We start from the raw sequence: 26,722 nt of genomic DNA on the forward strand, positions 1-26,722 counted from the left end.
TACCCAGGGGCCCACCCAGAGCTGCTTCATTAGAAGTATAGATGCTCCTTGTGCAAATTTACTTAGGAATTTGCAAGGGTTTTAGGAGCCTGTGTTAGGGTCTGGGGACAAAGACCAAGTATTACAAGAGATGTTCTGAGGGCTCTTATCATTTAGGAAATTACAAGCGTTTTAGGAGCATTTTCCCAGGAACTATGGGCAGAGATTAATATATATATATATTTCTATTATTTCACAGGTCCATACAAATCATGTTGCATGAACATTCTAGTATATGCCTTTTGGTTAATAGGTTGATGTATTTCTGTTGGCTACTTCCTTAAGGAGGAGATGTTGGGTCACAGCGCACGCACATTGTGTGGATATGACACACTGCTAGTTCTGTCCCATGGTTGTACCAGTCTACAACCCCACCGGCGGTAACTGAGAATTGAGCCACAGGGCGGCTGGCACTTGGTCTTTGCTGTCCTTTACATTTTAGTCACGCTAGACAATGTCTAGTGGCCTCATGCTGTTTTAATTTGCATTTTCCTAAAGACCACTGTGATAAATGTAAAAGCACATGGCCACAATCATCAAATCCTCCTAACAATTTGTACTAATGACAAAACTGGGCTTCGGTGGATTTGTGATTTCTTCAGATTCACTCAGCTTGGATGTGGTACACCAGAATGAGGTTTTGCTCACGAATGGGGCACATAATAATGAAACTGTAGAGTCAAAAGGGGTTTTGAGACCATGTCATCCAAAAGTTTCTTGCAGATGAAGAAGGTAAGGCCCAGAGAGTTGGACACATGAGTTACTTCAGACATCACGGTTCTTTTGGTTTTGTCTGGTAACATACACTGGCCTAGAGGTCTGGGTTTGATTCTGGGTTCTACCACCTAGCAGCTGTTTGGTTGAGTCATGTCACCTGCTTTCTCTGGGCATCTATTCTTTAATGAGAGCTATATGAACGCAACAGTGTTTTGTTGTGTGTTTATGGCCATGCAGAAGACAATTATGATAAAAACTTCCTGTGGTTTATAGCTGTGAAAGACTTGAGTGGTCTTCAACTGCCCGTCTTCCCCTCTGTACCATGTATGTTGGTCTTCAGCTAGGCCCAGCAACTGATATTCCAATGTTCTACCAGGTAGCCCCACCTCAATATCCGTAGGCACCTTAATTTAACATGTCCCAATCCCAACATGTCTTTCCTCTCCAGTTCACCATGTTTCCTACCTTAGTTAACATCACTGATCTTCACCCCTTGTCCAACCTACACTCCTGTCTCCTCTACGCCACTGCATTCCTCCAGGCCAGGCGTTTATTACCACATCACTTTCTTTTTTTTTTTTATTAACATATATTATTTGTTTCAGGGGTACAGATCTGTGATTCATCAGTTACATAGTTCACAGCGCTCACCATAGCACATACCCTCCCCAGTGTCCATCACCCAGCCACCCCATCCCTCCCACCCCCCTCCACTCCAGCAACCCTCAGTTTGTTTCCTGAGATTAAGAGTCTCTTATGGTTTGTCTCCCTCTCTGGTTTCATCTTTTTTCATTTTTCCCTCCCTTCCCCTATGATCCTCTGTCTTGTTTCTCAAATTCCTCATATCAGTGAGATCATATGATACTTGTCTTTCTCTGATTGACTTATTTCACTTAGCATAATACCCTCTAGTTCCATCCACATCATTGCAAATGGCAAGATTTCATTTTTTTTTGATTGGCTGCATTATATTCCATTGTGTGTGTGTGTGTGTGTGTGTGTGTGTGTGTGTGTATACACATCTTCTTTATCCATTCATCTGTCAATGGACATCTAGGCTCTTTCCATAGTTTGGCTATTGTGGACATTGCTGCTATAAACACTGGGGTGCATGTGCCCATTTGGATCACTACATTTGTATCTTTGGGGTAAATACCCAGTAGTGCAATTGCTGGGTCATACGGTAGCTCTATTTTCAACTTTTTGAGGAACCTCCATACTGTTTCCCAGAGTACCATACCACTTTCTATTGGAACAGTTTTCCAAGATGGTCTGTGGTTCCAGTCTCTTTCCCCACTAATCTATCCTCTGCAATCTTGCAGACTTTATCTTTCTATATTATAAATCATGCCATAATCTTGATATAATAAAATAAAAACATCTTTCATGACTTTCCATGGACAATGAGATGAAATTCAGATCCATAGCTTGGCATTCAAGGTTTTCACTAGCTGATACCTGCCCATCTTGCACACCTGAGTTTCTCTCCTGTTGCTCATTTTGCTTTGCTGCTTCACCTCCACGTCCCATCACAGACCCTGCCTGCTCTCTGCCTATGTTCCACCCCCTGCATGAGACATACATTCTCTCATCTGTCTGCAAGGAACTGCTGACCCGGAATGTCCTTTTCTTCTACACTTGTTAAGTTCCTACTGATCTCCTCATCCATGAAGTCTTTTCCTATCCTCCCTTCTATTTGTCTAGGTCACTTTCACGTTCTCATCTCTGTTTCCCCGTCTATCATCACAAAGTTCTACTGCAACATTTCTCACATGGCACCCTACCCATTTGTTCGTGCATCTAGCTTTCCTGCTTCTTTAAGCTCCTTGGGCATCAGGATTGGTTCCATCCATCTCCATAACTCCTGTGCTGGATGAACAGAGATGCTCAGTGAGAATTTCTTGGATGTACAAACGAATTTATCAAATCTGAGGAGGCAAAAAAAAAAAAAAATCAGGCTTTCCTTAGTAGCAAAATACCGAGATACAACTTTCCTCCTTTCTTATTAATATGCTCAATTTTCATTTCTTTGCTTTTCTTGTCATCAATATATTTTTTTTAACTAGATGTTTGCAATGATGGCACTTTCACGTACAATTCAAGTGCATCCAGTTGCAATTATGGCATCTTGAATCTAAAGATTTGCATGGGACTACTTGAGGCTTTAAATTGAATATTATAGATGAATTTCCTGAAATCAAATTTATCTTTAAAAAAATAGAAGCTGAGAGAGTTGCCAAGTGGAGTGCGTTTAATGGAGTACACTCTCTTTGTTGCCTTGTTTAATTTTGGTCTGTTCCTCTCTGTTTCCATTTTGCAGTGTGTAAAACTGATACATTAAGCTAATTATGTAAACAGTCAGCATGTGATTGATCATAATGTTGCTTTTAGAAAAACCTGGAAAACATTAAAAAAAATCTGGCATATGAAAAAACCCAAAATATATTTTACAATTAAAATAATATAATGCCCAGGTGAAACAAATGAAAACCTACAAATAAATCTTCTCTGAAATAGAAATCCCCAGATGGCTTATGAGCCCTTTTCTACAAAATAAAAAAATTATAAAAGAATCAATTACTCATAAATGTATAAATGTTTCACCTTTTCCTTAAGGTGTTTTATGTGGACACAGTCATCACTCAAAAATTTAGCTTTTAATTTAACCTTTAAAACCTAAGATTGCTGATTTTTAAAAATGCTGCTCCAAGAATACATTATAACAACAAGGCAGTGGCCCTCTGAAACTGGCAAAGTCTCCCTGAAGTTTTTTACAATAATTAAGTAAACAACAATGCACTAGAAAAAGTTCATGTTAATTTTCCAAAATGGTTTTCATCTTACAACATTCCAGGTCTTACATGGAAGTTCTAAAGAATAGAAATATGCCAAACAAAGAAAAGGAACATTTTGAGGCAAGTCACAAAAAGAAAAATTAATAAGGATTAAACATTTTTCACACTTTGTTCAAAAGTGCATATTTTGATTTTGTTCCCACTTAAGTAATGCTAAATTATAGTATGAAGCCCACGTTAGTAACTACTCTTCAATAGCCACATTATCCAGGATTACTGGCATTAAATACTAAATTAGCATTAGCTGACTGCTATTGTTTATAAATTAATTTCTTTTCCTGTTTCTGGGAGTTCTATGAATTACATTGTGTAATCTCCTGTCTCTCAGGGGACAGAGTGTTTCAGTGAACAGAGCTGTGGCCTAGAAACTGAAGACAGAATCAAAATGTGATTTGCCATCAAGTGGCTCTGTGACCTTAGGTAAGTCACTCAGCTTGTGTCACCTCCTTTTGGAAGGCATCGAATTGGAACTGGATGCTGTGTGAGTTCTGTGCTAATTCTAACATTAAAGGACTCTTTTTGAGCCCATACGAAGGAGGTTGATGGCTTACGCCACTGTGCGGTCCTTTCTCTAACATTTCTGTATGGAGGCTCTTCTAGCGGAAAGTGACTAAATCCAGCTCAAACAGCCCAAAGCCAAAAAGATACTCGATTGGCTCCTAAAACCAAAAAGTCCCAGAGTAGATCTAGGTCTCAAAGTCTGGAGGGTTCCAAGGGCTCCACATGTATCATTAAAATCCAGTTTCTCGGGTTCTTTTTCTCAGCTCTGCACTCCCATGATTGGCTTCATTCCCAGGCAGGCTCTCCGCAGGGGGCATTCCCTGCTAACTCTAGCACACCTCATCTTTACAGCAAGTGACACCCGTGGGGGAAAAAACTTTTATTTCCAGCAGAAGTCCTGAGTGGCCAGGTCTGAGTCATGCCCTCTCTTGGGGGTGTTAGGGGTGAGTGGAGGTGGGGATGGTGGGGCATTTCCACATGAACAGAGAGCAGTGGTTCTTCCAAGGAAACCAAGGTCCAGTTTGCAGAGCAGGGGAAGTGGATGCCGAACAGACAAGAATAACAGGTGTCCCTCTGCAGCTTTGCAGTTTGGGTCACTTCTCATCTGGAAGCTTTCCCTGCCCACTCCTGCTTTCTTCCCTTTTACCTCTCACAGGTGTTAGCTCTCCCAGTGAACCGTTCTTACCTCTGTCTCAACAGCTGCCAACCTGAAAGGCCCAAGCTAAGGATAAGATGGGGTTTGGGCCTGGATTATTCAGTACTTAATCTGGCAATGAGAACCCCCACCTTGGTCGGTAAGCAGGGCACACATAGACCTTGGCACAAGGTGGTACTCCATTTCTGAAACCTTCACGGGGAGGGGGGTGGACTTGGCACGGTAGGGCAGTAGAGGGCAACACCCTGATTGCAATAATGATTCGGGACTTCGAAAAATGTTGAGTAGGAGATGGGTGGGGAGTAAGTCCTATACGGACAGTGCGTTTGGCTTGCGGTCACTGGGCTGAATTGAAACACTAGAGAAGAATGATGAAAAGTTAAGGGCAATTACCAAACAGAAAATTAAGGGAGAAGTCCTGGGGACCTCTTTGGCAGCTTCAAAAGCAGCCTTTACCTTCTGTGGGAAGAAAGCAGAAAAAGTAAAAAAGCAAACAAAACAAAACAAACAAGACCCCCAAAACTCTGGAGTTAGAATCACTGAGCTTTGGATGATTCACTGCTCAGTGGAGGCAAGTCTCATGATCAGAGCACTTGCTGGGAAAATCAGGAAGCTTGACATATGATGTGGGGGCATCAGAATAGATCCCCCTAAAGATTTTGGTTCCCCAAACCTCTGAACCTTCAGAGACTGCATAGGGCCTGGCCCATCCTTATTAAGAACTAGAACTCTCCCCATGTGCAAAGACACAGCAGAATCTTCTTCCTAGCAAGGCAATGGGGGGTGGGGGGGGTGCGGGGCTTCCCCTGAAATCTGCCACTTGCACTTCTGGCTGTCCTGCTGATGCCTGGGATCAAGTCTTAGCATAATCCAGCCAGAGATGTGCTGAGCCTGACAATAGAGAAAGCAATCATATCCTAAATGTGCTACAAAATCTAGTAAGCGTATTCCAGCGGAAGCTGGGGAAGTACCCTGGGATTGAATTTTGAAGGTGCTGGACCAAGGGAACCAGAATATAAGACTGGATAAAGGAGATTTAATTGGCTTAGGGGTACTCTGTTGGAATATAGAATTTCACCTTAGTGAGAACCTCAAGACATGATATGCAGCTTTTGATTTGGCAAATGTGTTTGTTACTTTCTATCCTAATCAAGAAAGATGAACAAGTTCACCTTGGTCTACCTGGGATGGACAACAATATCCATTCACAGTTTTGCCCCAGGGCTATATAAATGATGTCATAATATAGTCCTAAGAGATCTGGACCATCCAGTATCCTTCAGAATATCACTTTATCCATTGCATTGAGGATATTATGCAGATCAGGGAGATTGAATAAGAGGTGGCTAGCATACTGAAAGTCTTGGTAAGGCACATGTACTCCAGAGTATAGGAAATAGCCACATGAAGATAGAGGATCTCATCATATCAGTAAAATTTTAGGAACTTAGTAGTCAAGAGACATGCTAGGACATCCCATACAAAGCAGAAAAGAACTACAAGTTACTGCCTCTTATATACCCTACAGCAAAGAAAGAAGCACAATGCCTGGTAAGTTTCTTTGGGTTCTGGAGGCAATACATTCCGTACTTAGGAATACTGCTTCAGCCCAAATATGAGGGGGCAGGGCTCTAGAGCAGGTCCAGAGTACATGTGCAAGTCGCCCTGCTGCTTGGACCATATGATCAGGCCGACTCCATAATTTTGAAGATGTTAGTGGTGGAAAAGATACAGTGGAGTTCACGGCAAATCCTATTTGGAGAATCTCAACACAGGACCCTGGGGTTCTAAAGTCCAAGCTATCTGCAGCAGAGAAATAGACACTTTTGAAAAACCAGCAAGACCAGAGAAGTGATAACTGAGGACAACTTAAATGAAGATTACAGAAGGGCAATGATGAACACCAGTTGCAAAAAGGTTGGTAGTTTTATGTTAGGAAGAGAGACCCACAGGAGTCCTGGGGGGCTGTAAAAACATGGAGAAATGGATCCATATGGCACAAGGGTGGTCTATGGCCGCCATAGAAATGTACTGCTTGGATCTCCCCTCAGAAAGAACTTGCCATTCATTTCAAGGAATGAAGATGGTTGACAGACTCCAGGACAGTGCCTTTGGAATATGGCACAACTTTTGAACCAAGACCACACTCTTCCCTGGTGGTCCTCGGTAACTGAGCAATGTGGGTCTACCAGGGCCTGACCACTTCTGCCCAACATGGGGTTCCTCTGACTCATGATCTAACTCTCCATTTTTCACAGTCTAAGACTCTCCCTGCCTGGGTGCGTGGGTGGCTCAGTTGGTTAAGTGACTGCCTTCGGCTCAGGTCATGATCCTGGAGTCCCAGGATCGAGTCCCGCATCGGGCTCCTTGCTCAGCAGGGAGTCTGCTTCTCCCTCTGACCCTCCCTACTCTCATGTGCTCTCTCTCTCTCAAATAAATAAATAAAATCTTAAAAGAAAAAAAAAAAGCCTGTCCCTGACCAGTCCCCCTCACCCCCACTTTCCTTTCACAAATCTCAGATTTATATCCTCCTGGTCTAGGGGCTTTCCTTACCAAATCCTGTCTCTTGATTTTTCATGGGCATTATTACCATCCCCATCCCACACACCCCTTAAAACCTCTTGCAATTCCTATCTTCATCTTAGCATTTAATTCCCAGTGAGTAATAACTAATGAAATAGGTTGGTAAAATCCTGATTTGGGCTAAAGTCTACATTGCCCACCTGCTTCAAGATCACTTGGCCTTTCCTCCAGCTTAGTTCACGGAACATGTTCAGCAGCACCCCGGGGAAGCTAACTCTGGGAACTTTGCTTCGGGGCCTTTCACCATAGCCTCATTTTCTAGAACTCTACTGCAAAGCCAAAGCTCTGCGGTAAACAGACTGGGCGGTAATTTCAGCTCCTGCAACACTTTCTTTACTATTTTTGACGTTTGTAGGAAAATACAGTTTAGTCTTCTTTGCTCCCTTTCTATTATATTTTGCAACAGGTCTCTGCCCAAGGAGTTGCTAAGGAGATGATGAGAAGGGCATCCATACCACACAAGGGCAGGTGTATGTGTGAGAACTAAGGCTACTTTGTCAAGCATTGTTTTGCATTACGTCCTGTGTTTCCCACCATATCCTGAAGTTCAAGTCTCCAAATATTATTTTGAATTATTTTTTAGTTTCTTCCTCTGTCTCAACAGTACTGCTGTAGAACTTTGAAGGGTTTTTTTTTTTTTTTTCACCGATACTGAGAAGGAACACTGATTGTAAGAGGGAATCCGGTTTCCTTTTTCCTACCGTCTCATTTTTTCCCATTCGTTTTAGATGTTTCTGTAACTTTTATTAAGCTATCTTTGAGTTCAGAAGGCTGAGAGAATTTTTCTTTTTAAAAAAGAAGGCTTGCCTACCAGCCAGTTTTATATTTTTCCCCAAGCACTCAACAGCCTAATCTTTTTCCCATTTAAAATGAGAAAGAGTTTAGCAAGAAATTGACTTGATGTTAGGACAGGAGCTTCGGGAAGCTCTCATCTCAGTGACAGCTTTAACAAACCAATCCCGCTTTCCGGCCTCCTCCTACATATGGAACAGGACCTGCTCCTTCTGGTCCTCCAGGTAGGAAAGGAAGTCTCTAAAGCACGTTTGTGAGGGCTCTGTATTCTCTCTTTCTGTGGGTTTTCCCTTCTGTGCTTTCAGGATCTTAAGTCTTTGCAATATATTCCCTACTCTTTTGGAAGCAGAAGAATTTAGAAAGGGAATTGGTCTTCAGTTGTCTGAAATATTTGCTCCCGTTTTACTATCGGCGCAGCTCCCAAATTGGTGATATTTGGAAATGTATTGAAATTTGGAGTCTATAAAGGAATGTCTTGTTTTCTACTTTCTTCTTTCAAGGCAAGAAGCTAACGACATAAATTTTTTAGGCTAAGAAGAGAGACTCTTGCCTCAGGAAAAAAAAATAGTATTGTAATTATCCTTGACGTCGTCTAGTGGTCACCACTAGTAATCATCAGACTTTAGGGTACATCACAATAATTTGGAAGACATGCTAAAACACAGCTTGACGGGCCCCACTCTCAGCAGGTTTTATTCGATAGGTGGGGCTTGAGGATTTGCCTTTCTAACCAGTTTCTATGATGATGATGATTGTCTCGGAATGCACCTAGAGAATTCTCAATCTATACCATCTTTATATTACCCAATAGAAAAAAAAAAAAACTCTTAAAATACCTATGAGCATTCCTAGTTGAATTGAAATGTTATAACTGTTTTAAATTATAACTAAGTGAATTTAATAGGAAAAGGAAAAAAATCCTGGTATATTTTAGGACAATGAATTAGTAACATAAAAATTGTCATTTATCTTCTCACTCTCCTTGGTGACAATACGTTCCTTTGTGTCTTACAGGAAAAATGCTTGTGGCCAATTATTTGTAAGATAACTGGCAACTGAAAACCATAAGCTATTTTCGTTGCCCTTTTCTTTAGCTGTCTCAAGTATTTACTGGAGTTTGTTGAAATTTAGAAGTTTCTCCATCTATAAACCTGGGGCTAATAAGAGGTACTTTATAGGATTGTTGCACGGGTTCAAAGAAAGTGTGTATGTGGAATGTCAAACAGTGTCCAACTAGCAGCACATAATCAAGAAATATTAATTTTTCATTTTCATTTCTTTATCCATTTTAACACATTTAACACAAAAAACATTTAGTTTTTTGGTGGTAATTTTTTAAAAAATACATTTTACTCTGACAAATCAAAGAAATAAAAAAGGAGGGGTACAAAATATTTTAATGTGGGGTTATTTTTCATTAGCTATTACAGAAATATTTTTAACCAAATAAAAATGAGAAAATAGGATTAATACCTTCCTAAGGTTGATTGATTGATTTGAGAGAGAGAAGCAGGGAGAACACGCACAGAGGGGCAGAGGGAGAGGGAGAGAATCTCCAGCAGAGTGTCCACTGAGCAGGGAGCCCAAGACAGGGCTGAATCCCTGTACCCTAGGATCATGATGTGAACTGAAATCAAGAGTCAGTTGCTTAACCGACTATGTCACCCAGGCGCCCCAAGAATAACACCTTCAAAGCAGACTAGGCATGTTATTTATTATTTATTTATTTATTTAATTTATTAAAAACAATTTTTTTAAAGATTTTATTTATTTGTATGACAGAGAGAGAGCGCGAGCGCACAAGCAGGGGGAGCAGCAGAGGGAGAGGGAGAGGCAGGCTTCCCATGGAGCAGGGAGCCCGATGTGGGACTCTATCCCAGGATCCTGGGATCATGACCTGAGCTGAAGGCAGATGCTTAACTGACTGAGCCACCCAGGCGCCCCTCGGCGTGTTATTTTATTTATTTACTTACTTACTTATTTTTTTTTTAAGATTTTATTCATTTATTTGACAGAGAGAGACAGCGAGAGAGGGAACACAAGCAGGGGGAGTGGGAGAGGGAGAAGCAGGCTTCCCGCCGAGCAGGGAGCCCGATGCAGGGCTCGATCCCAGGACCTTGGGATCATGACCTGAGCCGAAGGCAAATGCTTAATGACTGAGCCACTTAGGCGCCCTACTAGGCATGTTATTTTAGACTATTACTGCAAACTCAAATTTTTTGATTCATGCTATTCCCAAATCCATGTGATATCATCAATAATAGTTCCCACTTAGAAATATGTTTGCATGCCAGGAGCTAGGCTAACCACTTTATTGTTGGCCTTAATTCATCCTTATAACAGTCCCATGAAGTTGGGTCTTCCGGTTGTTACAGATGCCCATGTATTGCTATCTCCTCTTACCTATAATGAAAGCTCCATTAGCAGCAGCTCTGTTTTATATCCTGCTGTAGGCCCACTGTTTAAAAGAATACTCAGCATATAGTAGGCGCTCAAGGAGTATTGAAATAAATTTATGCATCACTGAGAGGAAATGAATGAAAGCAACTCTTCCCTGAGAGGTTAAGTAATTTCCCTCCAATCCTTGGCCATGTTAAAATCCAAGTGCTCTGACTCAGGTTTTTCCTCTCCTGCCCCTTAGCATATACTCCAGAATATGGACCTTTCTAAACCATTTTTAATTATCTGAGTTTCTCTATAACTTTCAAATGGTAACAATGAAAAAGAAACTTGAAATTTAGAGAAAAGTTCAAAATAAGCTTGAGTTGGAAGTTAGAGAGTCTTAGTAGGGAATGGTTGGGGGGAGCAAGTTATTCTACAGCCGTATCTTGCCTTTGTGTAGAACCAGATGGTAAGGATATCTGAGATCACCAAAAGCAGATTCTCCCATTCTTAAAATTGTTGAGTGCCTGCAGCTGTTCCCTCAATGAAAGGTACGGGTGAAACTCCCTAAAGTCCTTGTTCCCTCTAAATCCTACAAAGTATGAAGTCCCTCATGGTGATGGTATAATCTCAATCCTTGATACCCCTTCCTCATATTCTGAATATGGGTCAAAAGAACAATAGTTGATCACGTTGCTATTGAATAAACAATATTTGCACATTTGTCTAGGTTTTATTAAGCCATGGATCAAATGTAAATTACACCTCACAATACAAAATTTCTTATTATACTGGAATTCTTAAAAATGTGTCATCTTCCCATGAAAAAAAGAAAAAATGTAATCACATTTTATTCCTATATCCCTTTCTCTTTGGCTTCAATGGCAATCAGAATGCATTTCAGCTTCCTTGGTGAATACTTCAGAATGTGGTTAAGTAGGTTTCAAATAAATACTGTTCGAAACTAATCCTCATAAACTGCAAACAAGAGTTACTTCTCTGGATTTGTCTCCTAATGTCAAGTGGATTTCTGCGTTGGACTGTCTCCTTCTTCTGCAGTAATGGAACTCTTGATTTTTATCTGGCCACACGACTCTATAATATAGACTTCATTTCCCAATTTATCTCGCAGACATTCATGGCCATGTGAGTAAATTTTGCTGAGATGTAAGGGTAGTATGTGTCACTTCTAAAGCATGTTCTTAAGAGGAAGATCCATACCCTTCTCTCCTTTAACTCCAGTACTTCTGTCCTGCTGTATACAATGTGGATTTGGTAACTGATCATCTTGGACAGCACTGGCATGGTAGAGAAACAAGATGGAAGGAGCCCAGGTCCCTGCATGACAATTCGGGTACATCTATCTTGGACTACCTACTTCCAAATGTTTACATGAGAGAGAAATACTTCTACCTGATATAAGCAATTATTAACTTTAGCTTTTGTTGTACAAACTGAAGTGTTTTCATATACAGTTTATTTTACTTCTGTAATGTTCATTTTTTTTTAGAAAAAAAGATGAGGAAATCAATATGCCAAGATCTTTGGCAACAAGGCAATTTCCATGTGAAAATACTTTGTATCATTCTCCAAAATAAAATAAATAAGATTGGCAAAACTTTCAAATTTGAACAATTGGCTTAGATGTTTTCCCTCATATAAACTGTTAGTGAATCTTCCTCAAATCTGTAGTTTTCTTTGGCTTTGACCACACAAATCACTTTTTAGGAGGGATGATATCTCAGTCAAAATAAGTAAAATTAAAGCAGAGTTTTAAGTGTTTTAGCTTTGGGCAGAGATACACAGATAACATTTCTGGTAACATCCTTTCTTGATTCCTCTGAGGCACAAACACTGGGAAGTTGTCTCTGTAAATAAGTCAGCCAAGAAGCTACTTCTTCTGGAACTTTCATCAAATTTATATCTGACAGTGGAGATACAATTCTTGAACAAGATTATTTTAAATTATATATTAAATGATTAATTCTTCAGTAGTTTATCATCTCTTTGAGATATACCTTTGATTATGAATCACTAATAACAAGTAGTGATTTAACTTCCAAAAGTTCAGTTACCTCCTCCTACTTGGTCTGTATCTTGAGCAGCTGTCCAGGGTACTTAAACAAAATTAATTACTGTAAATACTTAAATTACAGATTTTTTTTCCTTTTGTTTTCTGGATTGGGGGTTTTGATAAAACGAAGCTGATTTTCACAATAATTCAGTTTTTTTCATTTTGAAGAAGACTTTGAATAATGATAAAGAATAAAGAATAATGATAAACAATAAATAAAATATTTGTGATTGCCTGTGTAAACCATATTAGAAAGATTATACAACACTCAGAAAACAGTATTATGATGTTTTGCTTATGGTATAGAGATAATATAATTAAAGATTATATCTATAAAAATTATGAAATTAAGGGACATTGACTCCAACAGACCCCTAGTGAAAAATTTCTTCATCTGAATTCTTAGAAGGTGGTCATCTTGTTCTGCTAAAATACTTCCAAGTAAGGGAAGCTTAGTACCTCCAGAAGTGGTCCTTTTCAGTTTCTGTATAATGGAAAACATCTTTCTGCTATGGAACTTCATCTAGCTCCTTGTGTTTTTCATCTTTCCATCCTTCTGGAGTGTCATTCTGGTTTTTATTTTCTCATCCTTTTTTTTTGGAGGATAGAGGAAGAATTAATTTCCTGGTCCCAGATCTTCATCATTAAGTATTTGAATTGCTTTGCTCCAAACTGTGCCCGCTTCCTGGATGACAGTATAAGAAAACAGAGTACCTATTTCTGAGTTCTATTCAAAATCAAAATTCTAATATATTCATAATAATCCATTCATGATTTGATAGCAAAGCAACACATAACTGCAAAGTGTATTTTCTCTTTAAAAAAAATACAGCAAATGGAGAGTTTAATCTTTTCCTTTTATTTATCGGTCATAATAACTACAACTTGAGACCTGCTTACTATTAAGGCAGTTGTCCTCAAAGTGTAGGTTGAGGACCTTTTTGGAGTATCCATGAGGTCACACTATTTTACAATAATACTAAGACGCTATTTGCCTTCTTCACTGTGGGCATCTGAATTGATGGTGCAAAGCAATGGTGAGTAAAATGGTGTTAGCATGAATCAAGACCACTGCACCAATCTGTACTAGTAGTCATTGTGTTCTTCTGTGCCACACGTTTACAGTCAAATGCTGCCAGTATCATTGAAGAATGTCCTTGATGAAGCAGTAAGAATCATTAACTTTATTCAGTCTGCACCCTTAAACACGTATCTTTAAAACATTCTTTCCAATGAAATGGGAAGTACACATAAAGCACTTCTGCTGCAAATTTATGTCTCTCTCAAAAAAAAAAATATTTGTGCCATTCCTTGAGTTACGAGCTGAACTAGCTATTTTTTTCATGGAGCACAATTTATACTTGAAAGAATAAGTGACACACAATGGTTATTCAGATGTGGTATTTAGCAGACATTTTCTTGAAAATGAATAAAATGCCATCTATCACTTTGAAGGTACAACTGATGGTATTTGGTTGCCAATAATAATATTTGATATTCCAAGTGAAAATTAGTATTTAGGAAACTTGTATTTGCTATTGTGAGCTTGACAGCTTCCCAGTATGTAAACACTTTACCGATCAGTTTGGTAGTGATCTTAATAAATGTGATTTTTTTGATATTGTGCAATGAAATGTGTTAACACTTGGAAGATTTGCATAATACAGTTGAAGTGTTTTAAAAATTATCACTGCTTGATGATACAGAGTCATGCATGTGCCAGAAAAATTTGTAGTCCAATGGATTTCAATGATTAGAGTATAAAAAACTTCTTAATATAATTCCAGATTCAACATTACAGCTAAATTTTAAGAAATTACTACTTGAGTGTTGGTGTAATAAGAAAGAAGACTATCCATAATTATTAATTCTTTAGTAATCACACACATCTCTGTGTGAACTGAATTTTCTTCACATACTTTAATCAAAACCACATACTATAATAGATTGAATGCAGACGAGATATGGGACTCTGACTGTCTTATACTAAGCCAGATATTTGAAAAAAAACCAAAAATATAAAATAGTATCACTCTTTTTTTTGTTGTTTTGGAAGAAATAGTTAATTTTTAATTAAAAATGTTATTTACATTAACATGTAATGGGTTTATCTTTTTTTAAATCATTTTTAAATGACCTGATGGGTCACCTGGCTGGTTTAGTTGGTTAAGCCTCTGACTCTTGATTTTGGCTCAGGTCATGATCTCAGTGATTCAGCCCCTGTGCTGAGCGTGGAGTCTGCTTGAGATTCTTTCCTCTCCCTCTCCCTCTATACCCACCCTGCTGGTGTGAGCTCTCTCTCTCTCAAATAAATAGATAAATCTTCAATAGTATTGTATTTACACCTTGTGAAACTATTTTATTTTATGCCTCTACGTATCTTGCACATGATTAATGCCAGAACTCTACTGTCCTTTATGTAAAGCAGAACATTAAGTTTTATCAAAAGTGTACCAAACTCTGGGGAACACTTGAAGTATTTTTATGTTCCTTTCTTGATTTTGATAAAAAAAATTTAACCACTCATAATTGCAGGTATATTGTCTGTCCTAGAGTTTAAAATAAATAACGCTTTAGACTTGTCAGCATTCAAAAAAATTTAATCACTCATAATTGCAGGTATAGTGTCTGTCCTAGAGTTTAAAATAAATAACGCTTTAGATTTGTCAGCATTCATAAATAGAACATGTAAATATTGCATAACTTACGTGGGTAATTAGCAGGACCTTTCCCGCCTCCAAGGAAGAGATCTTGGAAGATAATTTAGAGATTGTTCTTATGTTGATGACTACTTTTCACTGAATAATTAACATAAGTCAGGCACTGTCCTAAGTATTTTACACACTTTATATCAATTAATCCCTATAACAATCCTTTGAGAACCATATCACTAGTTTTCCAAAAGAAGCACCTGAGGTTTGGGAGAAATAAACAAATTGCCTAAGGTCACTCAGCTTGTAAAAGGTAGAGCTGTATTCAAACCCAGAGTGCCTGATTCTCACCCCAAGCTCCTGACCATGTTTTATTATTCTTTCATTTGGTTCAGCTCCTAACCCTCCATGCCACTTTTGTGCTTTTCACAGGAATCTAGTGTTGCCTTTAAGATACTTTGTTGCAATTTATTTCTTTATATATTTACTTCTGCTAATAAACTTCTGCTCTCTCAGGAAGGAACTGTGTCTGAATTCCCACCACACAGGATAAATGCATTTTTGCTGGGCTGAATTAATACCAGGTTAGGTTGTGGAAGCTCAGAGTTTAAATAACTTGCCCTTGACCACTCAATCAGTGTGTAGCATCAGAATCTGAATCTAGATCTCCCATCCCAACCTTCTATGATAAACATTGCAGGTAAGTGCTTCTCAAATATGATGCATGGACCAACTACATCAGTATGACCTAGGAATTTGTTAGAAATGCAAATATTTAGCAGCACCACCCTCCCTTATTGGATAAGATCCTGTAAAGGTAAGGCCCAGAAATCTGTGTTTTAATAAGCCCTTCTTGTGATTCTGATGCATGCTAAAGTTTGAGAATCACTCCTCTAAGTGAAGAGACATAACAGTTTAATAGAAACAGTATGGTTGACTCAGCATGGAGCATAATAAAACCATTCCTATGATTTGCTGTGTGATTAGGTTTATAAAATGTCCTATCCTGCAGAAAATGAAAAATTCAAGCAAAAACTCATCTGGAATGGTTGTTTTCATCTTGAAAAAAAAATTAATCCAAAACAATTAGTCACTCCTTCAAACAACCAGTCACTGAGTTAATAATTTTAAAATTCACCAAAAAAAATTCAGTGAAGAAAAGACTCCATTGGCTATATATATATGCCTACCTGAAGGAACCAAGTCAAACAGAAATGAAATTTCCAGTTGGCACTAGGTATAATTTTCACTGGAATAAAAAAAGTGCATGGGTCACTGGATCTGTGGTACAAGTACCAACTCACACTTTGTGACTTTGTGAAAGTTCTAATCATGCTGAAAGTAATAGAAACAACTAGAACCAACATTTGTAACTCCTGTATGATCACTGGTAGATTTTAAATTGTCTCCTAAAAATTAGAAATATTTCAACTCCAAAATCAAACGCACAATCATAAAAAAAAATAAAAGTAAATTTTAAGATTGTTGTCTAAAGACAAATTAGGCTTTTGTATATGTTGAGAGTACCTGGTTATTTTGCATTTAAGTCTAAATTTAGCTTTAGTTAGAGTCAATTGATTGGCAGATGCTTTGGAATAATAGGTGCCACGATGTGTGAATATTGTAACTAAAAAAAAAAATACGGATTTGAGACCCTTTCTCTCACTAATTTTTTAAAAAAGATTTTATTTGATGAAGAGAGGCACATCAAGGAGGGAGGGAACACAAGCAGAGGGTGTAGGAGAGAGAGAGGCAGCCTTCCCGTGGAGCGGGGAGCCTGATGCGGGGCCGATGCGGGGCCTGATGCGGGGCTCGATCCCAGGACTCTGGGATCATGATCTGAGCTGAAGGCTTAACGACTGAGCCACCCAGGCGCCCCTATTTAAAAACAAAAAACAAAAAACAATTCCTCCTCCCCTATTGCCTGCTGCTGACTTTAAAAAATAGCTAAAGGATTTCCTCTAACTAAATCTCTTCTCTTTCTAGCTATATATTTATAAAGTCCTCTGAGAATTAGTTTAGAATAATAGCATGAGATATTCAGTATTTGATATAGGTAGTATTAATGTGAAAAATCCTCAGTACTCTCCGTATATATTATATATGAACATATATATATTATAAATAATGATTTATTAGATATTCTCTCTTAATTCCTTAGTTTCTCTTCTGGAATATCAAGAAAATATATATTGCTAAGTTTATGTTACTTTTTTTCTCCCCTGACATTATGGTCTTCCTTTTGAACGGACTAGGGGACATATTAATAACATGGCAAATTTAGCAGTAAGAGCTTGAATTCAGTTTGGATTGAGGAGCAAAGACGGAAAATTGTTTAAATCAAATATTTAACCCCTCTACAGAATGTAAAATCTCTTTCCCACAGTATGGAGGGATCTTAATTTTAGCGCATGGCTCTTCCTACAATGAAGACACATCTCACAGATTGTTGTAAATTATCACATGAGGGTTTTCTTTTTTTAATAGAAAAAATCTCTCATTGCAACATGATCACTTTCATAAAACACTCAACCTTGCATAGTAAAACATCTCTTACCTTATTCATTACATATAGTATTTCCATTCTGTTTATTTTGTTTTGCTTTATATTATCCTGATCTCTACGTACTGTTTTATTTTCCTCTTAAATATCTGGCCAAAGTAAAGCAAAAATGAGATACAATCAAGCTCTGTAGTTCCTCTCTCCTACCTGTCATTGGTAGCTTCTAACAGCCAGTAGTGAAAATTCAAAGTCAAACCATTTAAGTATATGGAAATGAATTTCCAGACAATATATATTTTTATCATATGAGCAAAAGTCATAGTTGTACACTGACAACAAGGATGAAGATGTAAATATGTAATTGTGGTAGCTGTATATATATCATATGCATGTATTGAGGGTTAAAACATCATAAAATTCTTTCTAGATCTCTCCATACACTAATATGTAGATTTTCGTGGGGAAGAGAATACAGGATGAGGAAGTGTACAAGTTAATGCTAACTGGCGCCCTTTGTATTGGATGAGTGCCAAAGCAACTTTCAAAATATTTCAAAACAGCTGCCAGCATGTAAAGATTTTAACTGAAAGAGTAAGGAAATCTGAATTACTAATGAGCCAATAAACTTATATTTTGCTTAAGGTCCTTAATGAACATGCAGATAAGTGGATCCAATAAGGACTTTGTCTCTCATGCATGCAAACCAAACTTCTGGAATTACATGTAAGGACAAAATACTGAAACATGTTTATAGTCATTCTAAGGTAACCTACGGTGTAAGTCTTCTTTGAGTATTCTGTGTATTTCTATTTTAGGAAAAAAGTTTCTGGAGGGCAGGAGCTATATTAAATCTCTTAAATATGGGGTTGACAGCTTGGAACTTTGAAGTTGAATGTGCTCATTAAACTCTCTTTTAATAATATAAAGTATAATTGAAAGAGCTTCAGCATATCTAGTCTTAATGTCTAACAACAGATCTCACATATTCTTTCTATTGGGACAATTTTGCCCTTTAAGCTTCCAAGAAAAACTTGCCCTCCAGAAGGGAAGCAAAGCAGGGCCACATGTTTCCAGACCAATTATTCTGTAAAATAAGTAGTCAATAAAATATAATCGCTGGTCTTTTTTATCCATAGAATTGTACTGAAACAAAGAACTGTGATATTGTCTACAAATATAACTCCCTTTTGGTTGTGCAGAAAGGCTTTAAAAGGGAAAGTAATTTTCTAAAAATTCTGCTCTTTTGGCCAAAGAGGGTTTCCCCTCTTTGGCATCATTTGGCACATTGGAACTCCCTCTGGATCAACCGGACCTAGCTTGGAATATTGCATTATGCTACTGGAGTCAAAGTACATATGGAAGCTGGAGCCGTTTGCTGGAAGCCTCCATCAACAGTTTGACCTAGATATCAGGTGGCAAGCACAGCACCACCCCACAATGGGCCAAAAATTCAGACAAATGCTGTTTTATAGAAAGCCACTGCCTGGATCTGGGTTCATTTTTAGCCTCATTCATCAGCCATTTACTTGGCTTCCTTTGGCCTATAGTACTGCCGGCCTTGATATATGCAGTCAGAGGAGAACTTTTCCAAACCCCTAAAACACATTCCTGACCTCTCGAGAATTGCCATGCAACTATTTATTTCAACTGGAAAGCCAGCTTTAGAGTCAACGGATGGTATTTGAGATCTCTCTCTTCAGATCGGCCCTGTGGATGGAGAGGTGGGGAGGAGAGGGCGCAGAGACCCAAGTCAACCCGCATCGCCTGGCGGCGGTGCTCTGTGTGGGACAGTGACCCCCATCTGTGACCAGATCCTTACAAGGCGGCTTTCCATCTACTCAGACCCTCCACTCTCTCAACAGCCACCCCTCACCCCGTTCTAAGACCTTGAGTTTGGCCTTTGAAAAATAAGTATCTCCGAATGAAACGCCGCTAAACTAGAAAATGACTCCTTCCCAGGAGAGAAGGAGTCAGGACCTCGGTTAGGTCTTCAACTAACTCGTGGGATCCCTAGCACACGCCACAGATGCTCATTACGATTCTTTTTACGTGCAACATGTGGGGGACGAAGCAGTTTCATATCTCCTGGTATTATCTGCCGTCCAAAGCATTTTCTTTGAGAGGAAAATGGAAACGCAGCTGCGCCGTGGGCCCGGCCAGCGAGAGCTGGGGCTCCCTCCCTCTGTCTCCCTGCGGCTGCCGGGCGCGGGAGGCTCCTCCGGAAACTGACTCGGGTTAGGGGAGTGCAGAGATTGCCTAGGCAGGCGCGGGACGCAGCCCCGGCGCGGACCGGCCTTTGTGCCGCTCGGCTGCTTCCCGAGAGGCAGGAGGGTGGAAGGGGGCGTCCAGCTCTGCCGCGAGGGCAGGCGTCTGGCCCCTAGACCTCGTGCGGGAACGCTAGGCTGAGCGGTCTCTGCCGCTCACGGCCTTGGCAACTTCTGGCCAATCCGTCCTGCCCCTCTGGGTCCCCGCCGGCCGGCTGCGCCCCAGGCTCAAAGGGTTAAGCAGGTGTCTCGCCCGCCGAGGCGCTATTGGCCGAGGGCCGGGGCGGCGCGGCCGCGGTCACCACGCTCCGCCGAGCCCAACTTGGGTTCGTGCGGCGGGCGCGGCGGCTACTCGTCACCCGGCTGCCGGGCCAGGGCCTCGGCGCGCGGGGAGAGGAAAGGAGAGAACGAGCTGGGGAAATCCACATCAGCAATAGCATAGTGGGTCGCGGGTGGGAGCGTGCAAGAGGAGGGGAGCCCTACGGAGCCCCGCGTCGCTCAGGGGCTGCGCCTCTGCCCCGCAACTCCCGTCCCGGCTCGCAAGCCGGAAGAAAGAGGGAGGAAGTGGGGCAACAGGGGGTCCTGGGCAGGGGGTGGGGGAAACGATCCACTCCCGCCGCCCCCACCCACTAGTAGGGCGAGAAGTGCAAGTTGTCATTAAAAAGGCGCGCCCAAATCGCAAGCATCCCTCATCATCCCCTAAAGAAATACCAATGTAACAATGCAAAGAAGTAACTGGGAGACACGAGGAAATAAATGCACGTGTTTTCTCTTTTTGTTTCCCTGGTGGTTGGAATTTGCAGAGTTCGCCTCAGCTGTGGCTGCTAATTTATTCGTTTCAACGTTTGAAAAGGGGGTATAGAGATGGGTCATCGGGGGGCACACCCGGATCTCTCTGCATGGACCTACAGTCTCCAGTTCACAAGTTTGTCCAAGACTAACCTGCACGCCCACCAGGAGCGAGGAGAGTTCCTTCTTATAAAGGGAACAAACTCTCCATTGCACAAAAGCGCCTTCTCCGCCCGACCCCCCTCCCCCCCATTCTCCTTTGCACACCATCCCTTCTCAAAAGCATCAAGTTCTCCAGTAGTCCAACTTGCAGTTGGCAACCCCCGCACTGCCTGGTGTGCAGAAGACTGGCAGAGAGGGGTCCCGGGTGGGAGGGGAAGCTCTGAGCCCCCATTCCCGCACACGCGGGCTGAAGTCCAGGTTGCTGGAAGCCGCGGGAGGCGCGAGCCTGCTTGTATGGTGGTTATTTCTCTAGAGAAAAGAGGGGAGAGCGCGCGCCTCAGTCTTGCACTTTGGGTCGGAAGTGCGCGGTGTGTGTGTGTGTGTGTGTGTGTGTGTGTGTGTAGAGGGGGCGGGAAGAAAGGCACCCTCCGCTGCCCGTCATTCCCTTGCACCGGCCAAGTCCTCGCCAAGCCTCCCGGTGCATCCTTCCTCCGCCACCCCTCCCCTTCTTCTCTCAGCTGGGCTCGCGCCGCGCAGCCGGAGCAGCCAGTGAGAGCAACATCCTGGAAAGAGGGGGGAGCACCGCCGCCCCCCAAAAGGGAAAAAAGGCCCCACCCTGACACGTTTTGCTGTTTGCAAGTCCCTCGCACGCCCCCCGCACCTCCTCCTAGCGCTTGCGGTCCCCCCACCCCAGCCCGCTGCGCGCACATCAAAGCGCCTCTCCGCCGCGCACAGTGGCCGCGGCTCACTAATGGGATTGCAGGCTGGTGCCTGGCTCCGCTGCTGCCGCCGCCGCTGCTCGCCCTGCTGCTGCTGCCGCCGCCGGAGCCCAAACCCGAGCCCCCGCCAGCTCTCGCCCAGAGCCGCCGCGCCTGGGGGCCGAAGCCGCCGCGATGATCCGAATCTTTCCGGATTTCAGCGTGCAGGTGACGGCCGCGGCGGCCGGCGGGGCGGCCGCGGGGGTGCCGGCCGGCGCGGGCATGGGGAGGGCCGGCGCCGCGGCCAACGGCACCCCGCAGAACGTCCAGGGCATCACCTCCTACCAGCAGCGGTGAGTAGTCCCGCCTGGGCTGGGATAGTGTCCCCTGCCCCGGGGTGCTGGGGTGGGACTCACTTTGCCTCCTGTTTTATGCGTTACAACACACATGCACATCGTCAGGGCTCACTTTGCTGGCTCCTCGTTCTACAGATGAGAAAGAAAAACAAATTCACAATTCGGATTGAAAGGCACTCCAGTGTACTGGCGAAGTGAAATCATCCTTTGCCCTCTGCCTGGCCCCAAATCCAGAACCCCAGCCCCGCGTAGCCTAGGAGTTGCTGCGAAGTCTTAGACACAGCACAAGGTGCTTTTGCAAAGTTTGGGTTCCCCGTCCCCTTCCGCGGAATTTTCTCCCTGCCTCTACCGGGTGCGAACCCGAGCTGACGGGCGGCGGGGGGGGGGGGGGGGGGGGTGAGCGATTGATCACTGGAGGCTGATTGATCATTTGTTTCCAAACAGAATAGGAACGATTTTCACGTGTAGCTGTAGACTTGGATTCTACATAATAGTGTTATCATGTCACCTGTTACTACAGGGAAATACAGCATGAAATCCGAGTCTCCTCGGCGCTGTTAAGTATTCATCTTAAATGCATTATAATGCAAATGCGTAAGATTCAGAGATGCGAGTTAGGAAGCAAATTTTACAAAGTTAGGCTAGGTGGGTGAGAAGGAAGTTTTGAAGTATTACTTGTTTGCATTTCTCTCAAACATCTATAGATTTTTAGTAAAATATAGTTGTGATATTGAATTAGTAGACATTCTTTGATTCAATTAGGAAAGGAATGGGGGGAGGATTCTACCACCAACAGCCCTAGAACCCTAAAGTTTTTCCTTAAGGACAAGTTGTGATCTACCAAGAGTTTATGAAAAAATGTAATCCACGAAAATGTGCTGAGAAAAACTGACAATGTAGTATGAGAGGTAAGCTTCCCATTTGTGGGGCTCAGTTTTATAGAAGATGGAAGAAAAAAAGAACACATGAAAGTGTGAAATTAAATATTTGTGTTTCCCAGATTGCACACGATTAAATATCTGAGAGATTTGCCAATGGCATTTAACTTAAAATATACACAATGCATAATTCAAATAACAGTTCCTATTTTTACCTTGTATTTCAAACTTCATTGATTTGAGAACCTTTGATTTGAACCAACAGTGTTTAAACTGAAAAGGTTAAGATAATCTATCACTGCCATATTTTGTGCTTTCTAACCAATGGCCCAGCGACCAGAGCAGATTTTGCATAACACACTGAGTGTTTTCCAAGTTGATGCCCAGTATTGCAAATATTCTGTAGAAGACTTCATTATATGCTTTGAGTGCTGTCGGAAGTTTTAAAAAGAGTCTTGAAAATAACTCAAAAACAGGCTATTTCTGGTCAAAGAGATTTTTTAATTTAAATTATTTTAGTCTTGTTTTCAGTGATTACAAGAACCTTTAATACAAAAGATCTGGGAATCTTTCAAACATAAAGGACTAGAAAAGAATTAGATTTTTTCCTTTTCATGGTTCAGGTAAGGTTTTTTTTGTCACCTACAAAACATTTAATGACAATATAATCTGGTGGTCACTTTAACTAGGAAGTGCAGGCTATAGTTACAATAGTATGGTCTGTGAAGTAGGGAGTCAAGGGTCAGAAATGTCAGATGGCCTTTGGACAATTTCAGAGACCTCCGACTAATCCATAACATGAATTGGGCATAAGACGTGGTCCTGAAATTTCAGCCTTTACATTTGCTCTCAGAGTGCTGGTGTCCTTCACCACAAAGATCTTCCCAGGGCCAATTTCCCCCATAGGTCAGGAGCCTTCAGGGGTAATCCTTCATATCTTCCCCCTCCAGCACTGAAAAGTCCACTGATGCCTTCCACCTTCATCTTTGAATTTGGGCTACTTTATCAAGTCTCTGAATCTCACTGTGGTTCTAAAGACTAAAGCTTTAAAAATAACCAACTCTAAACTTTAGCCTTTGGGATATATTGTTTCCTTCCTCTCTATGTTCAGTCATACTGACAGAAGAGAAGGTGCTGGCTGTGAAAAAATGGAGCTTTCTTTGGTTTCATTAGTCAGATATGATGACACCTGTTACTGCCTTTAATTTTTGTTAATTTGGGGACTGGAGAGTAAGCCATGCTTAAGGGAGGGTTTGAGGGCAAATGCTTAAGGGAGGGTTTGAGTCATGAGTACCCTGTCCTCTGGCCCTACATCACCAGGCCACTAGCATGTGAGGCTTTAGAGGCTATGAGGGGCAGACTTAGTTTCCACTTCAAAACCTGGATATGTTTGCTAAAGTGAATGGTGACACATCATTTTACTGAAATACCTTTTTGCATTAAGTGCTTTTGGGGAGTCTGATGAAGGAGTGACAGGAGTTGGGTGCTCTTCAAGCAAGAGTGGCCTGTTGGGAGAACACAGCTTCTCTCATTTGTCATCTTTGGGCAGAAACGCCCCAGGCTGGCTGTCCTGGAGCCAAAACTTCCAACTGGCAACTTTCCCCCCCTCCCTGCCAGCCCATGTGTATCTTGTATTCAATACTCTCCACTTCATTTTTCAATCATTCTCATCTTCTACCTGTAGAGTGTACTCCAAAGAGAACTCAAACACCATCACACAGATTAAACACCTCTGCCACGAAAAACACTTGTGTTTTCAAAGTTTCCAACTCTCAGCCCCACTTTACTGGAACGGTAGGACCGGAGGGGACCCCTTTTCAGGTCTATTTTTTTAAGTTGAAAGTAAAATGCAAAGCCTCACATAGGACTGATGCTTTCTGTGTGGCTCTTTGATTTATTCAAAGTGGAAATGCGTTGGGAGTCCTTTCTGCTTTCCTGGTTGACACATGACTGACCCAAGTCTCTGCCTGAAAAGCTGCCCACACCCGGCAGAGTGGTTTAGTGGAGAGGGGCGCTCAGACCAGGGTCTACCCGGGTAATGGGATTCCAGCACTGGCCCTTCATTGAGTGGCCCTTTCTCTAGGCCTCGCTGAGCTGTAAAATGGGGGAAACGACAGAGCTTGATCCCAGAGTCCGTAGTCCTCCGGTCCCAGGTCCCAGGAGCCAAGTGGGGACAGGCGTTCATACCTAACTGCGTTGAAACTCCTGGGGATTCACCTGTGAACCCTGGGGTCTGCAGATGTATGTATGCGCGTGAATAATGCAGATGTTCCAGCTCGGGAAGTGTTGGTGAGAGCGCCGGAGCCCTAAGGTGCCTGTGCAGCCGCTGCGCCCGCCCATCGGGCTCTCGCGGCTCGCTGGCTTGGCCAGCGCACTCCCACCCGCGTTTATTTCCGCTGTCTCGGAAGGCGCTCCCGGGACGGCGTCCTGTCCGAGGCCGCTCCCGTGGCCTCCCGGTTCCTGACTCTTTCTCCCTGGTTGCGATACTCCTGAGAAGGGAAATGTTCGAAACTGCAACTGAGTGGCGTTGTTGTGCTGGCAGCCGAGCTTCCCAGTCCCCCAACGAGAGAGAGAGAGAGAGAGAGAGAGAGAGAGAGAGAGAAACAGGAGAGAGAGAGAGAGAGAGAGAGAGAGAGAGAGAGAGAGAGACAGACGGGGAGAGAGAAGGGGGGTGTGTGTCTGCGTGCGAGAGAGCGCTCTGGAGCAAAGCAGCTGGAAAATGCCCAGAAATACTTTCACAGCGGTCAAGCTGGGAACCCCCTGCGTGTCTTCCCCCTCCCCGCCCCTCCTGGCCTAGGCCCCGATCGCCCCCCGCCGAGAGGGTGTGTGCCCCACCTGCCACCAGGCCAGCTCCGGGTGGTGGCGGTGGGGGGCGACAGTGGGGGGTGTGGCGGCGCGCGAGGGCGAGAACCCGGAGGCGGCGGGGCCCTGGGCCGGGCTGCCCGCGGGGCCGCGCGGCAGCCTCCCCCCCGCCGCCGCCTCCCCCTCCTCCTCCTCCGCCGCCGCCGCCGCCGCCGGTCGCCTGTCTCCGCGCTGGGCATGTCTCGGGAGCCGAAGCGGCCCGGGCCGCGGGGGCTCTGCGGCGCATGGACGGCGGCGGCGCCGGGCGAGCAGGGGGAGGAGAAGGCGCAGGCGGCGGAGGAGGCGGCGACCTGCGGCGAGAGGCACCGGCGGCGCGAGGGGACGGCCGGCCGCCGGCGAGGCTCCGGCCCCACTACTTTTCCGTAGCCTCCCAGCCTCAGCAGCACGGCCGCCGCCGCCGCCGCCGCCGCCGCCACGGCCAGGGCCACGGCCGCCGCCCGCCGGGCCGCCACTGAGCGCCGCGCACGCCCGCACTCACTCCCGCCACCCCACGCACACGCACACCCCCCGCCCTCCCCACGCCCCCCACCCCGGGAGGGGGGAGAGAGGCAAAAAGTAAGAGAGGAAAAAAATAGCAGGAAGATGGCGCCCACCAAGCCCAGCTTTCAGCAGGATCCTTCCAGGCGAGAACGGTAACACTTTTCTGTTTATTGAACCTGCCGCCGGGGCGGCTGCTCCCACCGCCGCCGCCGCCTCCGCCGCCGCCGCCGAGGTGGCGGGGCCCGCTCCGCAGTCCGCCTCCTGGGCCGCGAGCCCACGGGGACCTCGTCTGCGGGCTTGCGGCTCAGCGCTCGCCCGCGGTCCCCGCGCGCATTGTCCGCCCGCGGCGGCTGCGGCAGCGAGCGGGCTCCGGCGGTGGCGGCGGCGGCGGCGCCAGGCTCTCCGAGCAGTCGCACCTCCTCGGCTCGGCGAATGGAGTGACTCGCTGACAAAAAAAAAAAAAAAAAAAAAAAAAAAAAAA

At 43.3% G+C, this 26,722-nt stretch overlaps 1 protein-coding gene across 9 annotated transcripts in view; it reads left to right on the forward strand.

Annotated features, from left to right (window-relative positions):
- The first annotated feature begins 21,565 nt into the window (after positions 1-21,565).
- NPAS3 (neuronal PAS domain protein 3) overlaps positions 21,566-26,722 on the forward strand; it is an 835,099-nt gene continuing 829,942 nt past the window's right edge. For 7 of the 9 annotated variants that reach the window (XM_073895072.1, XM_073895074.1, XM_073895073.1 and 4 more), the window contains exon 1: positions 21,566-22,018. In XM_073895072.1, coding sequence (XP_073751173.1) covers positions 21,861-22,018 — 158 coding nt within the window. In that variant the 5' untranslated portion in view covers positions 21,566-21,860. Of the gene's footprint in view, positions 22,019-26,264; positions 26,394-26,722 lie in introns of those variants that run through there. The other 2 variants (XM_073895081.1, XM_073895079.1) reach the window with 2 other exon arrangements.

Source organism: Callorhinus ursinus, unplaced genomic scaffold, assembly GCF_003265705.2.
Source record: "Callorhinus ursinus isolate GAN/ISIS: 27379988/994484 unplaced genomic scaffold, GSC_fseal_2.0 scaffold8, whole genome shotgun sequence".
In the NCBI taxonomy this organism is placed as follows: Eukaryota; Metazoa; Chordata; class Mammalia; order Carnivora; family Otariidae; genus Callorhinus; species Callorhinus ursinus.